Raw genomic sequence first — 19218 nt, forward strand, 5'->3', positions numbered from 1 at the left:
TTTTTCACGGGGGGGGGGGGATTTATGGGAATATGAATATAAATATATACGTTTTACATATATATAGTACTTCACATCAGTCCCTAACCCTCAAGGGGCATACAATCTAAGGTCTCTAACTTGCATTCATACATACACATACTAGGGACAATTTAGACAGGATCCAATTAACCTACCAGCATGTCTATATATGTGTGTGTGTGTGTGTGTGTGTGTGTATTTTTTATTTTATTTTTTTTAATTTTGTCATCTGGTCAGTCATCCTAGCCGTAACACATTTCCTCTCCTAGGTTGACAATGTTCACCCAATATACTATATCTATAGGGGAGCAGTGTTGTCACCCTAGGACAGGGAGTATGTTAGAACAACAGAACACCCCCCCCTCCCCTCATCAGCTCCATAACATTGGGGGTAGGTGTTGTGTAGTCCACAGAGATAGCTAGATAGGAGTTCATTGTTAGGGTTTACATACACTTCAGATAGCACTACTGAGGGGGCTAGAAGGCTCCATGAGTTGAGTGGTGTTGTTGGTAAATGGTTAGCAATTTTGAATATGGATTGCTGGACAACCAGAGCATAAAAAAGCAAAAGTTAAATATGGTGCTATGTATTTATCAAGCTGCATGTGTTATATTGCTGTTTAATGTTCATACAATTTAGATTTAACTTTCACTTTAAGTAATGATCTTAAAATGGAACGCTACGGAAACTCAAGCAAAGACAGTGTCATTGAAGCAGGAAGTGAGGTGAAATCTCCCCAGTGAAGACACAGACAGCACCCCTCCTTTACCCTTTCCAAAACCTAAAGTAGAAATAAAGGAAAAACTTTTTTTTCTATCTTGGGCAGTGTAAGCGGGGGTTATAGCCCCTGACAGTATTTTGTTTTTTATTTGGCCATCTGTGTCCATTGGAGAGATTTACCTTCACAGCCTGTCCCAGAGTCATAACAGGAGGTGGGAAGAAATCCCTGAAAATTAAGGGAATCCACTGGGGATCCCAGGTCACCAGAACTAGTGCCCCATTGGAAGATTTCCCTGCTATTACTGTTCTGGGATTTTGTTGGTATTTTCTTTTACTTTTGATGAAAATAGTAAACAAGACAAATACAGAGGATGAATCTCCCTAACGGGGGTAGAGGTAAAGTACCTAATAGGTGTTCTATTCCCTCTCCACTCTGTACAATCCTAAAAAGAAAGTTTTGCTTTTAGTTATACTTAAAAAAAAAAAAAAAAAAAGTTTGACTGAATTTGGGCTTGAAGTGTTACTAAACCCACGACAGTAAAATCAGTCTGTATCTGCAGTAAAGCATGCTTGTTATACTCACTGTGGAACCTAAGGGGTTAATCCTCTGCATTATGTAAAAATGCTGTTTGATCCTGACTTCTCTGGTCCTCCCTCTTATCTCCTGATAATACATATCGTGTGGAGACACTCTGCACATGCTCAGTTTACAGTTTATTGCTAGAGAGGCTTTTTTTTTCTTGGGAAAATGCATGTGATATGCACAGGGCCAATCAGCGCTGTCCAGACAGAGGTCAGGGGTTCTGCATCCTCCTAGAGCAGAAAAAAAACTCCTCCTGCAAGCTTTAACATGTGCTTTGCTGGACACTGATAGAATTCACAAGACTGCTCTAACTGCTGATGACAAGGTATTTAGCAGTTTATATTTACTAAAATAATTGCATTTCCATGTTGTGTGCTGTGGGAGACCAGGTATAATGAATGCAGGGTCCTGGGTTTCCTGGGTATCCTTATAAAAGGCAGAGGAGGAAGCATTTGGATGCTGAACAGGAGACCATTTATGATCCTTGGCTTTCTGGAGAGGTATTAGCCGGAGATATAAAGGATCCAGAGTGATCCTGAATGCTTGTTGGGCCCTTTTGGGTCACAGGAAGGAAGTGAGGAGGCACTGCAGCTAGAGTGGATTTAAAGTGTGCCGGCACTTGCACGAAGGGTTCACGTTTAACACTTTGCATGGTGTTTTATCACGTTTTATCAGCACTTGTTACTTTATGGACTTATTAGTACTTGCTTTAAAAGGTTTTTTGATTATTACCAAGGACACTTAACACCAGTTTATTACATTATATATTGTGTGTGTTTATCAGTATTTTTAGGTCACTAAGGTGACCCATACACTAGTATTGTCCACTTTATATCACGATTAGCACTTTATTGTTATATGTAGATTTTGGTTTCTTGATTTATTAGCACTTTATGATTATATGGATACACATTTATTTTTATTCATTTTTATTCACTTTTGTAGTTAGCGCTGCACCATTCATTTTCATTTTTTGTTCTGATTGGTATTATTATTGGGTGTTGGCCGCTATTGGTTAGGATATTTCCGTATCAGCACAGGAGGATTTGTAGTTTTTCTTTTCATCTTGTTTAGGGTCCTGGGTTTAGTCACACTTTAAAATTGCCTATAGGCATGAGATATAAATCACCTGCTTTTTTATTAACTCATTTATATGTGTCCTGCAGACATCCTATTCAAACAAATGGCAACTGCCCCAACCTATAACTTGGCTTTTGCAACAAGGAGCCAATGGGACAGTGACGCATATCAAACAACAAAGAAAAATTTCCAGCTCAACTTACCAGCCAGCCTGCAATAAACTGAATTGTCCTGTCTAGAGGTTCAAGTTAAAAACTAGTTTAACTTGCACACAATTGCAAGTACATGCATTAGCTGTAGAGCCACGTCACCGCTTCCCAGTGTTATCTGCAGTCCTAACTATACATTTTGAGAACCTCCATAGTACGAAATCATATATAATAATGGATAGATTGAGGACAGGAATGCCTGGAGGGAGCCCACCCCTTCTTAAAGGCATAGGAACGCACGTGACACCCAGAAAGAGTACAATGGCAGCGAAGGTACCCACCGATTAACCAGCGGTGCAACTGCCCCAACCTATAACTGGCCTTTGCAGCAAGGACCACATGGAAGAGCGACATCCTATGATTGACCATTCTTGGAAGGAATGGGCAAGCCAAGTTTTCATATGGCAGCTTGAGGCAAGAAGGCCAGACAAAGGTTGGCTGAATATCTGACCACCCACTAATGTCTGCTGCTGTGTCAGTGATGGCATATACAATCCGATAAAGGCACCAACCAATCATCCAAGAGTCCAAATTTTACATTTTAAATAGACTTAGACAGATACCAGATTTGTGTTTTCTGCATGGAACAGTTTCCGAATGCAGGTTATGGCGGTGTTAACAAGTACAGCAAATGCCAGTCAGTGACAGCGACAATGTCCCTCTCTGTCACATCTCTGGTCTGGGACCACATGCATTCTGAGTATCGATAATATATTTGCTGGAATGTATATACACACTGAAATACTGTTTTCATGCTGCTTGTCTTCATATCTTGGTGTTTGTATTATGTTGCTGTATGTAAGACATAACGGCTGTTATTTTTTGGTGCATGTAGGTGTTGGAGCAAAGTCTGCAGACACTCAGAGCTCACAACCTCCAGGTGTCGGAATTGGCAGACAAAGTGATTCGACAGAATGCAGCAGCTGCCGATGTGATCCACTCAGAGAGACAAAACACTTCACACAGAATCGATCACTTGGAGAGAAGTGTCTCATCAAAGACAGCAGAGCTGAAGGTATTTGAGAAGGAGTCGTCCTGATGTATAAACGTGCCGCTGTATGCTCATGATGGGGTTTGATGGATTACACCATAGTATGGTATTAGAGAGGAACCGTGCTGCTACAGTTATCATAGTGGTGCTTTAAGAAGTGATGAATCCTTAAACAGAAACTAGAATACCTTTTCAGACAGAACATATTTTGAGTCTCATTATTTGAAATAAAATACTGATTCCTATTTTCTTTCCTTCCTTTTTTTTGGCTGTGTGATTTTTGTGATGCTCACAAACAGTCCAAGAACAATAAGTGATGACATCTTTTTGACCTCTTTGGGGGCAAAGTCAGTGGTCAGAGGTATTCAGTATTGAACACAAAGGTGCTCCACCTTGTAGACCTGGATCGTACTGATAGGACAGATCAATGTGATATGTCATCAGTGTGCTGCTTCTGCTTCATTGTCCAGTCATCAGGCTGGAGGGGTGTTTTTGGCCAATTTGTGATGCTGCTGTAGTGGTTGTATATAGATCATAGAGAAAGGGTCATTAAGCAGCATATAACTGGTTCATTGCTCAGTAGCCAAAGTTTTAAAGCACATTTGCATGTTTACTGGATTGAGTCCTGTTTTTCACAAATCTGGCCTTGCCCCACTCTTTCCATACTGTGGTGGGCAGCCTCACTGTCCAATAGTGGCTAATAATGAGCTTAGGCATGTCTAAGCCCATCAGGAAGGTGTCATCTGTACTGGACTAATCATTTGTGGCCTGGGCGTTCTCCAACCTGCAGCAACCTGCCTTCGCTGCATATGATTGGCCTGCTACAGTGATGGCTTCCTCAGCTCAGCTTGCTCAGTTGAGTTCGGACTGAGATCTGAACACACCTGAGCTCCTCCCTAGTGAAGGCATAAGAAACAGTTTGGGAGAGATACCCAACCCATTAACTTGGGAAGGGTTTTTTGGGCTCTCGGGGCACTGTAAGCACCATGTTTGTATAGACCAAGCAAGGACCTGATGTGAAGTCACCTGGAGGAATTTGGAATGTGCTCACAGCACTGGATTTAGGTAATCATGTCTCTTAAGGTTTGCTTTAAATAATCAATAGTATTTTTTTTTTTTGTTGACTAGGGAATAGTTGAAACCCCCTTTATTCCATGTGTGAGATTTTTCCCTGCTTCCAGTTACATAGATAACCGAAAGTAAGAAGAGGGGAAATCCTCTTGTAGACAGCTGTCACCAGAAGGAATGTCCCCATTGCAAGATCTTACCTCTGATCTTGCTCCCGTGACAACTAAAGATTTCCCACTATCTGCAGTCCCATAGACAGTCATCACCAGGATAAATATGTTGAGAGAGTCTCCCTAACAGGAACACAAACAGCACTGAAAACTTGCCAGAGTTACTACCCCTTCCCTACTTCATCCAAATGGAAGAAAAACATTTGGGCTTTCCATGCACTTTAACTTTTTGACAGCTTTGATTTGAATAAGCAGCATAACATTCAAGTATAAGTGTTTTAACACAATGTGCTCAGCTTTAAAATTGTAAATTGAGCAGTCTACTTGTAAGCAATATTCCATCATACAAAAGGAAATTTCTTTTCAAGCAAAAAGAAAATGGTCTGCACAATTACCATTCTGTTGGAGAAGATGTAGCAAAGTCACAAAGCAGCTGATGTTTAAGCTGAAATTTCTCGGTTTCTTTCAGAATGATGTCTACAGTGCCTCTTCCATTGGCCCATATTTTGAGTTTATATTGCCGTGTTTACCTTAAGAGTTCATGGCGATGGCGTTGCTTTCTTGCTATTGACGCAGCTCAAACACAGGTCAGCAAAATGCCATTTTTTTATTGAGTTAATTTAATTAACTCATACTTAATGCTAAGGGGAATGTTAAGGGGACATAAATAGCAATTGTTTTCTGTGTGCTTTGTTCACACAATATAGGTGCTTTGCAGTGTGCATCATAAAGATGCAGCATGTCTTCATTATCACACCATGTCCCCATAAGGCGTGCATGGAGTTGAATGAAGTGCCATTTTGTGACACTTCAATATAGTTAAAAACCAAAAAGGAAATGGCACAACTCAACCCAAAGCCTCTACACACCAGTGCGTGTGTAAGGGTGGATCTCTTCTGGTCTGGAAAGCACGCACTCTACCATAATACACAGCTCAAGAGCTGTGAGACATGTGGACTGCCTTTTTTGATGGGGCTAATGTAAATTTAGTCTGTGCTGGTTTTTAATAGCCATGATAGCTGGGTGAAATTGAAAGTCTACTGGAAGGATCCTGCTACTGGTGTCAAGCAGCTATACAGCAAGGGATTCATTGATAAAACCAAGAACTGGCTGCACACACCAAGAACCTTTTTACAATAAATAGTGGTCTTTGTATTTTTTCACAATTACTTATCTCAATATGTTTTTTTTTCCTAGTTACTCCAGAATGAGGTTAAGGCCTTCAAGAGTGATCTAGAAAATCTGCAGTCCTGCGTCAAGTCAGCGGCTGATTTTGTTGGCCATGTTTGCCTTTCACAAAAGGAGAAGGAAGAACGGTCTGAACTTATTAAGGTATCCTTGAGAAATCCGGCTTTAATGCGTATAGGTTATTCATATATCGAAATATAACATATGACTGACAAGTGTCCTTTCCTTGCAGAAGCATCTGTTGGAGCTTAGAGAACTGTCGTCTGACATTGAGCGTTTAAACGAGGAAACCTTTACTATCCCTCTCGATGATCGCAGTTTGATGTCGCTGCAGAATTTGAACCGAAGCTGGGAGAAAACAGGAGAAATGGCACTTGAAGATTGCAGGTCAGTACTTTATGATCTGTGTTTAATAAATATTGTTGAAGTGGAATTATGGGCAAAACAAAAAAATATCAATATTAACATAGCAGTTTTGTTTTTTTGAGAGTGCTTTGTAGCATAGTTTTATTACCTGTGGATGCTGCCATTATTTTTTCACCTCTGTTTGAGGCCAAACTGTCCAGCAAAAGCAACAGAAGCCAGGACTGCTAACCATAATCAGCTTTTATTTATACTGTATAATTTAAACTATTTTTCCAAAAACAGATTGTGGTAACTGTTTAGAAAGTGTTAGCTGGAGTTATGCTTTAATTTGTTTATTTAAGAGATTCTGTTCCTTTTAATTTGTCTTTAAAGTTCACCTTTAGGACCATATTACATCCATGTTTAGGGTATAACCTGTAACATGGTGCCAAGCAGAGCCCCTTCCCCTACCTCCAAAACATCAGCGTGCGCAGGTGCTTCTCCTCCACAACAGCTGTTAGCTTTAAAAATTGAAGCGGCACAGTGGCGTCGTTCATTCACAGAGATTGAATGACCTAAAAGTCCTCTCTGCCACTTTAGATGGGCTTGTGGTTCTCAATGGAATACAAGTGTGATCATCACTGCACTTGTAGTCCATTGACACTTCCTCCAGCTCTCGAACTAAAAGTCTGTACCTTCAGATCGTCAAGGAGTCTGCAGGAGCCTGGAGCCTGCAGGAGCCTGCAGGAGCCTGGAGCCTGCAGGAGCCTGGAGCCTGCAGGAGCCTGCTGGAGCCTGCAGGAGCCTGGAGCCTGCAGGAGCCTGGTATTGCCTGAGCAATCCACTGATTTCAGTTGCAATGCTTTGCAGGCACATTTGCAAAAAAAAAAAATGCACATTTTTTTTATCTGCAAAATGTATCTGCATTGCAAAAGGTGGGCTTGCCCTTTTAAATCACATTGAATGTTTTGTGGACCATAACTGCACCAAATTGCCTTGTGATCGATGCTGGGCACTACCATGTTGCTGGTGCTGTCAGCAGTACCCAACGTAAAGTGTACATTGCTTCCCTTCAAGGCACTGTGTGATCCAGTGCACGCTCGTTATATTACAGCTCGGGAGCTGTCATCATGCTGACAAATGCTATGTCTTGCCTAGACATATGTCTTGCCTAGACATAGCATTTGTCAGCATGATGAGTGTAGTCACATGTAGGGAAATGCAGGGAAAAAAGATGTACATTTCCATCCATTTTTTTTTTTTGTTACTTGCATCATTCTGCATTATAGCACACTGGTAAATGCAGGTCATTGCATAGACACACAAACAATAGTTTGTGTCCTATTCACACTACGTTGCCCTGCGTTACGTAATCTCTTGCTGACTGGTGTCACATGTATCTCGGAGTTGCTTTTGAAAACTTAAAGGTACATGTTCCAAAGGCTTTAACAGTATACTTTGTTTTCTCTGGCTCATTTGTTAATAAGTGAAAAAAAAAATGTTCTCCTTTTTTAAACTATTGCTCTGTAAGTCGTCATAATTGCCCATAGCACTTCAGCATTGTTCTGATCTATATATGAATGTATTATTCCCCCTAAATGACCTGCACTACACTGGCAAATGTGATTCACAACCAACTGAAACTTTGTGATTCCAGGAAATGTATTCCTTGATACAAGCTCTAATGACCGATTTTGCTTTCTGTTGGTCAATTACATACAAGACTTTCATGGGAATTGTCATGTCTCCAATAATTCTGAATCATACTTTGCACACACCTATACTTATTGGTTAAGAGATGTTGTTATTAAGCTGGCCTTACACCTGTAGAATTTTGTTGGAAAGATAATGTTTTTAGACCATTTGTTCAATTATCTAAGCATTACGGAGGATGATTCAACAATTGGTTTGCCACCAAGCAAAATTAATATCTTAAAAGAGGAAAAAATGTTTTGAACTAATGGGAACAAGCAAATTTTGTTCCTGGGTGAGAAAAATTGTAATTAGTTTTTTGCGCATGCACTTGTCAAGGTTGATCCAGAAATAAAACTTTCATTTTGCGAAAGTCAGGGGGACTTGGTTATTTCAAAACACATGATGAAATGTATGATGCCAAAAAGTAAAAAATGAATGTAGAAGTAAGAGTTTCTGAAGTGGCCACAGCTGGGGCAAGTATGTAAGCTGCTATTGCTGGCCTTATTCTGTAAATGTTAGTTGCCTGGCTGTTTTGGTGCTTTCTGATAAGCTTTCATCAAATGAATTCCTGATCTGCATATGCTTCTGGGTAAGTTAAACAAACTATTAGACACAAGATCCACGGGAGAGCCAGGCAAAAAGCATTTCCAAATGCTGAGGTCAGCAGTCGTAGCCTCCATATTTATCCTAGCTGGACTCCTTCAGACCCCAATATTGGAGCACCAAACATTCATCTTAAGAGGCCATCATTTTTTATTGCTGATAATACTTTGATAACAAAAATACTAAATCCTTTTTCATAATTTTATTTATTTCAGGTATTTATATAGCGCCAACAATTTATGCAGCGCTTTACATATATTGCACTTTCATATCCGCCCCTGCCCTCAGCCCCTACACTTTTGGGGGGTAACATCCTTGGTTATTTCAAATGAAAAGCCATTCAAAATTGAGTCCCAGAAGGCACCAATGAATGGTTGGATGAATTTTATCGTTTGAAGGATATTCTACAGGTGTAAGGCCAGCTTTACTCTGTAGTACTTATCATAAAAACTCAGAAATCTATTTTGTTTAGCTTACTGGAAGAAGATTGGTGAAAGCACACGTAAGTGCCCACGCAGCCGCTGCAGTGGTATGAGGATTCTCTTCTCCCCCTTCTTCTGCAGGGCTTCAGGGATGGATCAGAGCAATTCTAATTGGGCAGCGCTGGCATGGTAAATTGCTGATCTGTCCCTGAAGCCCTGCAAAAAGAAGAGGGAGAAGAGTGGGGATTTCAAATCCCTAGACTGCTACATCGGCTGTATGGGCACTGATGGCCCATCACCCACGGAAATGAGTACAGTTGAGTGTGGAGGTGTAGGGTGTTAGTTTACCTTTTTTCTCTTTTTTTTTTTTTTTTTTTTTGAAAAGGTGAATTAGCCGTTTAAGCCGTTTGCAGTCCAAGCATATTAAAGGGAACCTGTCGCAGTCCTCTAAATTTACTGACAAACAATGGGGCAGTCATCTCCTTTCCTTTTGTGTGCCAGAAAGACACTCAGTTAGTAAGGGTCAGAGGCTCTGACTGGTTCTCTGTAAACTCAGTTTGGTTTCATTTAGGATGAGGAGTGACTGACCCCTGTGATAACCGCAAGCACTGATCACGCAGCCACAGGGGCAAATTAGGGTCCAAATTCAGAAGCTCCAAAGATGCAGCCAGTGATCTTTTTTAATTCCGTCTTGAGCTTTAATCTACATTCACATGGCTGTAAACATTTTACTGATGGTTTTGTTTCTGCATATGATCTGTTTTAAATATGTAAAATTGTCTTTTTCTTTTTAATACCAGAATGCATGGTATGTGTATACAAATGTTCCCAGACGCAGATATTTATTTTAGATATCTGAATGCATTGCATATTTACGCACCTGTGTGAATGTCTCCTTTGAAAAGCTGTGTTCAGATCTATAAAAAAAAAAGCTTGTAAATGCATTTTTCTTTCATGGTCATGTGAATGAGGCCTAAATTTCAACTTCGAATAGCTCACTGACAGTAACGTTATACTGTATTTTATCCAGGGATCATCGGGTGAATGAACTGGATAGAAACACTTTTATTCAAAATTACGAGACCTGGATGCAGTGTGTGGAGAAGATGGAGAATAACCTCACCATGGGAATTGCAGGAACGTATGAAGCGCTGAAGAAGCAGCAGGCGATGTATGAGGTATGAGCTGCTGGCTAACAAGTATCTGTATTCCAAATGGCAAAGATGCAGGAGACTATTCCATGGAAGACCAGTCATTATTGGGCCCCTGTCCACATCATTCTTTTTATACTCTTAGCTAAATGTACTTTGGTGTACTGAAGACACTGCTTTGTATTGATTTGTGTTAGATCTACATACATCAGTTTCTGGCAGCACCAGTACAGAGCCCTCAATATATAGATATAGAATATTTGTGATGGGGTAAAGATTGTCTATTCTTCCAGAGTGTTATAGCATTTCCCCAACATGTGAACACTGTATTGTCAGTAGCAGTAGTGAGAGGTATGTTACCAGCCTTTGTTATGACTACTTATGTAATAACATATTAGGAACTGTATAATGCCAAAAAATAAAAAGAATCTAGAAGTAAGGCCAAATAGGAGTTTTTGAAGTGACCACAGCTGGGACAAGTATGTAAGCTGCTATTGCTGGCCTTATTCTGTAAATGTTACTTGCCTGGCTGTTTTGGTTCTTTCTGATAAGCTTTCATCAAATGAATTCCTGATCTGCATATGCTTGTGGATCAGTGAAACAAAATATTGAAGACACAAGATCCGCGTGATAGCCAGGCAAAAAGCATTTTCAAATGCTGAGGTCAGCAATCGTAGCCTCCATATTTATCCTAGCTGGACTCCTTCAGAGCTCAATATTAGAGCACCAAACATTCATCTTAAGAGGCCATCATTTTTTATTGCCGATAATACTTTGATAACAAAAAAGACAAAATCCTCTTTCATTATTTTATTTATTTCAGGTATTTATATAGCACCAACAATTTATGCAGCGCTTTACAGATATTGAACTTCATATCAGTCCTTGCCCTCAAGGGGCTTAAAAGCTAAGGTCCCTACGTCACATGCATGCATACATACATACATACAGTATATTGCCAAACGTATTGGGACGCCTGCCTTAAGGCATCCTAGTCTTAGTCTGTAGGGTTCAATATTGAGTTGGCCCAGCCTTTGCAGCTATAACAGCTTCAACTCTTCTGGAAAGGCCGTCCACAAGGTTTAGGAGTGTGTCAATGGGAATGTTTGACCATTCTTCCAGAAGCGCACTTGTGAGGTCAGACACTGATGTTGGATGAGAAGGCCTGGCTCGCAGTTTCTGCTCTAATTCATCCCAAAAGGTGTTCTATCGAGTTGAGGTCAGGACTCAACAATAGGAATCTTATGCGCTGCCACAAGGAAAAACAAACTATAATAAAGCTGCAAGCACCAAAAGTGTTCCACCACTCAACAAGTAAATTGAACAATAAATAGTGCTGCGCTATATGTCTAAACCTAAATAAAGTGTAAATCAATCAATAAATAAATTAATAAATAAATAACTCAACCCACCCCCACTCTGTCATTTTACGTGGCCTGTTGTTCCCAGTTATTTACACTTTGTTATAATACCACTAACAGGTGTCCATGGAATATTTAGTAGCAAGGAAATTTCATGGATGGACTTAAGTGGCCGCCTATCATGGTACCACGCTTGTATGGACTTATTGCACAGGTGGCAACCTATCACGGTACCACACTTAAATTCACTGAGCTCCTGAGAGCGAGCCATTCTTTCACAAATGTTTGAAGAAGCAGTCTACATGCCTAGGTGCTAAATTTTATACTCCTGTGGCCATTGAGGTGATTGGAACATCTGAATCCAATGATTTGGAGAGGTGTCTTAATACTTTTGGCAATATAGTGTATGCTAGGGGCAATTTAGGTAGAAGCCAGTTAAACTTACCTGCATGTCTTTGAACTTAAGGAGGAAATACAATACACACAAGCACAGAGAGAACATACAAACTCCAAGCAGGTAGTGTCTGAGGACCCTAGTGCTGCAAAGCAGAAGTGCTAACCACTAAGCCACTGTGCTGCCTCATTAGGGCATAAATAATGTACTGCCGCACCAACGTAAACTGGACCATGTTTAGGAATCTCTTGCAGAATAGTCTTTGTCCAGCGTAAAACTAGGGTTGTCTCAATAGATGTGTTAGTAATGGTACTGGTGACAGCTAACTGTGTACTGTCTCTTCTTTATACCGAAACACTTTAGATTAGATTCAAACATGTTCATTTAAAACATACTGTACAGTATGTATGCTGACTAAGATTTGCACCCAAAACTAAAACACCATTTTAGATTAGGTTTAGTGGTTGCAATTAACATTCCCTCCGCACCTGAGAGGTGCAGTCTGCTGGATGTCAGGCCTTTCCATTGGTGATAATGTTCTTGTGCCCCTTTCTTGCTTTCTTTCTAGTGGTTGTCATCCAATCGCCTTCATTTTTATAAATTAGAGTTTGCCATGTAGAGAAACGTGTCTGTCCTGTTTAAATGTCATCTGAAGATGTGTGTCCATGATTAGTACATGTCTACGTTTATTGTGTCAAACTCTCTAATGCGGCTTCTTTCAGCTCTTTGCAAAAATAGATAAAATCTTATGTCAAGATTATAGTTGTTTTCAGGGATGCAACAAATTATTTTGTTTTGCAGAAGCTGCAAGCTGAAATAGCCATAAATGAACACATTTTGCATGCCTTTGTGACCAAAGCTTTGAGTGTCCTGGAATCAGAGGAAGAAGAAAACAGGTCAGTGGATTTATTTGTTGAAGAGCAGTGAGTACAATTAATCCACACTTTTCCAATGCTACTGTTAAAAGAGCGGTGCTGTCGTACCGTGTCCTCAGTTTACCTTACCAGCTGGTCCAGAGCAGTGCTTTGATCCTGGTCTTGGCTGCTTGGTAGAGTCACTGAATCTTGAGGAGGTGATAGAAATTACATGAACCACAAGGTTTCTACTGTTACCTATGTTGCCCACAAAAGACTTATGTTCGCATACTTTCACTATGGAGATTTAGTTTTACTTGACCTGAGCTCAAGATCTTCCCCACCCATAGCATCAACCTCCCTGGTGGTATTCCCGAGTGTAGCTCGGGGTAAAGTTTCAGTACCACAAGCGGTAACCCCGAGCTACACTCGGGAATACCATGCGGCGCTGCTCCGGGATCCCTCGATCACTTACCTTGTCCTGCGCTCCCGCGATGTCCCTCCTGCAGTGTCCCCGGCAATGTCCTCCAGCGTATGCCGGCATCTGTCATCTGGGTTCCGTCCCCTGTGAGCGTCGGGACGTATGGGGGACGGAACGGCGGGAAATTTGAAAATGACAAAAATTGACATTCACTAAATACACTAAAATCGCATAGTAAAACATTACTGTATCAAAGCATTTCACATACATTTTGTCCCGAGTGCTTTGTCCTGTGCCCTGCCTGCATTTTTACTGTTCCTTCTGCCTGGAAACTGAGAAACGTCCATGGCGTCCAAAAAGCGTCCCTTTAGGTCAAAAGCGGTTTTAGACCAGCTAGAGAACAGCGATAGTAAATTAGAACCACTTGCAGAATTGAGTGATAATGATTCGTGGGGAAATTCATCATCAGACACTGAAAACGATTTTGTGACTTTGCTCAATGATGTGCGAACTTGGCGCACAGATTCAAATTTCAGTGTTTTTGGTTTGATTATATTATTGAATTAAATTTATTATTATAATATTATTTTTATGATTTATTAAATTATAATTTATGATTTCGTGTTTCAAATTGTAACATACTTGGGATGTTTACTAGACTCTTGTTCGGACAGATTTCAGTGAGTTATTCCTAAAAATTACAGGCCTACAATAAAAAAAATACATATTTCCATGCAAAAAAATGTACCGCTTTGAGCACAGAAATATGGACATAATCAGACCGCTAGGGAGGTTAAGCCCTACCTCCAATACCTCTTTTCCTTTAAGAATGCCATGCTGGCCAGTAATGGCACTTAATGGCTAAGGTACATTCAGGATGGGGACATAGTGGAACAGGTGAAAATAATTATACCCCGAGAAAGGGAAGTTGAGTCTCTCGAGCAGAATGAAAGTACTCTTACATTGGCTTTTCTTGTCAAGAAAGTTGTTTTGGGGCATTTTGTTTCATTTGAAAAGCATGGAATCCAGGTTTGTTTTATAATGGTTACCAGGACAAACAGAATGAATCCCCTCTTCAATTAACTATATAAAGGCATATTGCACTATGGGATGCAGGGGTAAAGCTTGAATTTTGTCCAAAATCAAGATTTGCATCATCAGTCCTATCCTAGTCTATGGTTTCCTATTGGCACCACTTTGATACTTATGATGGTTATTTACCTGCTCAAAAATAGGTCAGATGTACCAATCCTGTGGTCCTGTGTGCCTTAGCTCCCTTTTTCCTAATGGATTGGGAACTGCTTCCATTGCATCTACTTATGGTGCCAACATCTGCAGCCTGGAGTAATCATAGTCCTTCTTTGGTGTGGCTGGGTTCTTTGCCCTCTTGGCTGAGGCTTTTACTACAGTCAAGCAAGATTTTATGACCTACATTACCCATGTGGATCAAGAATCATGAATGTGGATCAAGTGGCTGTTATGCTAAAGTTCAGCTAACCGCTTACTGTCAGTTCATATGTGAAGGACACTTTGGCTAAAGTGCTGGAATGCAGAACTGTGTGATAAAAAATCATTTGATCCACATGGCCCTCTAGGGTCCCCGCCTCTAGATGTCCTCAAGGATGTTGATGGTGGCAAGAGCACTCAGCAGAAGAAGCCTAAAGTATTCACTTCAACACCTTCAGTATAGAGGTAATCTAAGCTTAGCTCCTTGACCACCCACAAATGCTAGCACTACAGGTCTATCAAACCCTCAGACAAGCCTTCCTCCACATGAAGGTGTGCCCCCACTTTCCAAAGGGGGAGACATCTGTTGCCCTTTGAGGGTGCTTGGACAACTTGCATTCTGGATTGCTGGGTGCAAGAGGGGGGTGCCCCAGGACTATAAACTTGAATTCCCTGCCCCCTCCTTTTTTTATTTCTTCAAAACGTTGTCTTCACAGGCTGGCAGACCTCCATCAGTCTCTTTCTGGACTTCTAGGCCAGAGCATCATTGTCCTGGTCCTTGCTGCAGAATGGTTTCAGGGTTTTTACTCCAAACAGTTCAATGTTCCAAAACCAAAGGGGGGGGGATTCACCCCATCTTTGACCTCAAAGACTTGAATGTTTATATTTGAGTCCTGAAATCCCAGTTAAAATCAACTGGATCTGTCATTGCAGTGAGGCTGATGGTAGCCTCTTTTAAGGTGTTTTCCTTTGCGCAATTTCACACCCGACATCTGCAATGCAATGTTTTTGTCATTTCACGATAAACCTGTTCAGTCCCTTGACTGACTGATTTGGTTGACTTCAAGGACCAGGCTCTCCTTGGCTTGGTGGTTCAAGAATCTGGCTGCAGTTGGGAAGTTCTTTCTTCCTTTTTTTTTGGAAGATCCTAAGAATGGATGCCCATTAGAGTCATTCCTCTCTCTACTCTCATGCATACAGTTGCTTTCCTTGTAGCTATCACTAGGTTAGTGTCTGTACAAGCAGCCCTATCTTGTAAAGAACTCTTTTTGGCCTTATATAGGGATGAGGTGATGTTGCAGCCTAGAACTTTCTTCTACCTAAGTTAGTCTATACCTTTCCCCTACCTAGGACATTATTCTCCCATGCCTTTGTGTGACTCTGGTTCATCAAACATAAATTTCCCTCTACTGTCTGGACGTTGTTCCAGCTATGCTAACATCTCAACCATTGCTTTTTTTTCAGAAGAACAGATTCCATTTTTGGAATTTTTTATGGGCCCTGAAATGGCACCCCGGCAGCTTGTTCCACCATATAGTTGTTGAAACAGATTATTGATCAGGCTTATGGCCTCAAGGGTCAGGTTCCTACCTTTCCAGTTAAGGCTCACTCCTTTAGGGCTGAGCACCTCATGGACTTTTTGGTATCAAGCCTGTTTCCCATATATCCAAAACCTGGTGTTCTACCATGGGGATGTTTCTTCAGGTGTAAGGTCCTTTAGGCAGCTACTTGAGCTGCAGGCAATTCCCAGTGTTTTATTGGACCTGTTAGCAATTGTTTGCGGTTGCCTATCCCCCAGTTGAACTCTTTTGGACATCTCAAAGGTTTAGGGCTTCCTGTGCCCTTCAATGGAGAAAGAAAATAGTTTTGTTTGTACTTACTTTTAATTGCTTTTCTTGGAGTCTATTGAAAGACACAGATCATATCCCTCATGCTTTCAGTACTGCGATGCTGGTAGTAAGAGGGGTTATACCCTGGGCTGGTGTACAGTTTTTGTGGGGGTTTTTTGACAGTGTTCAATACTCCTGTAGATGCCAGTATAACATAGGTTTAAAAATTATGTACTTCAGTGGACTACAAGAAAATTATTTTATGCTCAGTACAAAATCATATTTGAAATTGCACTAGAACATTATGATGTTTTCTGTTAGGTGGCAGGTGGTATCCATAGTATCTTCATTATCCAATATTCAGATTTTCAGAGCCATGATATGTAATAATGCTGTATCTTATTTCTGCAGAGGTGAGGTCATTGTAAAACTGACATCCTTAAAGGAGAAGTGGCAGAGTGTGATCAGCCTGGTGCAGCAGAGGAACCGAGACATCGCCATTCTTCTGAAGCAATGGTGGCAGTTCAGAGTCTCTAAGCAAAGGCTTGAAAAGTACTTGAGTGGGGTGCAGGCTGCCCTTTCCAGTGTCAGTCCACAGAAATGTCACAGCCTAATCAATGCTGAAAAACTCCTTTTCGATTTTAAGGTAAGTGTGTTCTGGGGATGCTATTGTGTAGCACTATTGATACAAAAAATATTATTCATGATTTGAGCACTGGCTGCCAGGGAAGTAAGGGACGAGACAAGTAAAAGTGCTAGTTTACAGATACCCTAGGCATAAATGACCATTTAAGAAACCAGATGCTTCTGCCGTATCATAGAATAGTAATCTGCAATATGTTACATTTTTCATTTTGGGTTTAGATACGGCTCATTCAAACGTGTGTTGATTATGAAGAATGAATCAATGCTCATTAATGTGCCTAGAGCATTTATGAATTGTTTTTGATGTGTTTTTGAAGCATTGAGAAAGCTTCAAGAATGCTCGATAAATGCCCATGAAAGTGTTGCTTTTCTAGAGGAAATTCATATACTTTGATCTCTTTGAAACTCTGCTTGGTCCAGCTCAAGTGACACAAAAAGCATTATCACTGGCAATAATGTGTAATGCCTCTTCCCCTGCTGGGCACTGTCAGTATTGCTGGCTTCAATTTGCCATCATACAGAAGCAAATGGTGTTGCCACATGGCTGCTCAGGTATGTACAGAAGTGCTGCTCAGTCCTAGATCTTTAATTTCCCAGTGCATTCTGGCATACAGGTACCTCAACTGCCTCTTCCCCAGCACCCAGCTACACTTTATAAATGCTTCATTAACACGCCGTAAATGTTATTACCGTTGAAGTCAATGGAGGCGACTGACAAGCATGCCTCATGAAAGCAACAAGCTGCTTAATTGTTAACACTACTGTTCCTGTTTACACAACATTATGTGATGCCCATTGCAATATTCATAGCAGGCATTGAAGGGCGGTTATAAGGCTTTAAAAATGCAGAATAAATGCCGCTTAAATACATGGTATTGATGCACGTGTGAACGGGCCTACTAACCACTTGCCCACCACCCTATAGTATAAGTACTGCTACAGGGCAGCAGGGTATATATAAATTATATGCATCTCCGGGTAGGAGGTGCATGTGCCGCCCTACCCGCACTGCCATTGGCGGCTACAGATGTTAATCACGAGTCCCAGCTGGAGATTCCCCGCTGGCAGTCGGCGATCACCAAGCAACACTGACAGGAGAGAGACCTGTGTGTAAACAACACAAGTCTCTCACCTGAGTCCCCTCTCGATCCAGTGGCTACAGAAGTTAATCAGAAGGTTCCGGCTGCAGATTCCCCGCCGGCACTCGGTGATCGCCGAGTAACACTGACAGGGGAAAGACCTGTGTAAACAACACAGGTCTCTCTCCTGCCAGCAAAAACATGCTGCTGTGTATCTCTCTGCACAGCAGAGAGATACACAGCAGCATGTTTCCCTAGTAAAACACACAGTTAACCTTTTGATCACCCCAGATGTTAACCCCTTTTTGTCCAATGTCAGTACAGTGTCATTGCTTTTTTATTAGCACTGATTACTGTATTAGTGTCATTGGGATGTCAGTGGCAGTTAGTCAGTCCCCATCCAGTGGCAGAATGCCTGGTACAGTCCCGCTATAAGTTGCTGCTTGCTGCCATTACTAGTGTGTATGTATGTATGTATGTATGTATGTATGTATGTATATATATAGATATAGATAGAGAGATAGATATAAAAAATATGTTAACGCTGTATTTAAAAAGCCTTTCTTGTTAACGTTCATTAATTCAGGAATATATTTTAGCATTTGCTGTTTATTTGCATTTAAATACAATCTATATATTTATATATATATAAAATCCCAGTATGTATTCCGCCATTTGTAAACGCTATAAATTTCATGTGAATGAATTAATTTACATGTATTGGGATTTTTTTTTAGCAGAATACATTTTGGCCTAAATGTATGACTACATTTGATTTTTTTTTGATTATTTTTTTTTACTGGACATGTTTTATAGCAAAAAGTAAAAAAATATTGTGGTTTTTGTTTTTCAAAATTGTCAGTCTTTTTTTTTATTTTTTTTTTATAGCGCACAAAAGAAAAAATGCACAGGTGATCAAATACCACCGAAAGCAAGCTGCATTTGTGGGAAAAAAGGACATAAATTTAATTTATGTACAGCGTTGCATGACCGCTAAGTTGTCAGTTAAAATAACGCTGTGCCATATCGCAGAAAATGGCGGGGGGGGGGGGGGTAAATCCTCTGGAGGGCAAGTGGTTAAGCAATGAGAAAGTAATGCTAAATTAATGTTGTGCAGCTAAAATGCTCAAACTATGTTTGCACAATAAATGCACTAAACCT

At 40.7% G+C, this 19218-nt stretch overlaps 1 protein-coding gene across 1 annotated transcript in view; it reads left to right on the top strand.

Moving 5' to 3' along the window:
* SYNE2 (spectrin repeat containing nuclear envelope protein 2) overlaps positions 1-19218 on the top strand; it is a 503718-nt gene that overhangs the window by 400030 nt on the left and 84470 nt on the right. The window contains 6 exon segments of the mRNA XM_089687495.1: positions 3450-3629; positions 6041-6175; positions 6264-6418; positions 10127-10274; positions 12804-12898; positions 16745-16979. Coding sequence (XP_089543621.1) covers positions 3450-3629; positions 6041-6175; positions 6264-6418; positions 10127-10274; positions 12804-12898; positions 16745-16979 — 948 coding nt within the window.

The sequence above is a fragment of the Staurois parvus genome, unplaced genomic scaffold, assembly GCF_062004578.1.
Source record: "Staurois parvus isolate SC_StPar_1 unplaced genomic scaffold, SC_StPar_1.0 ptg000426l, whole genome shotgun sequence".
In the NCBI taxonomy this organism is placed as follows: Eukaryota; Metazoa; Chordata; class Amphibia; order Anura; family Ranidae; genus Staurois; species Staurois parvus.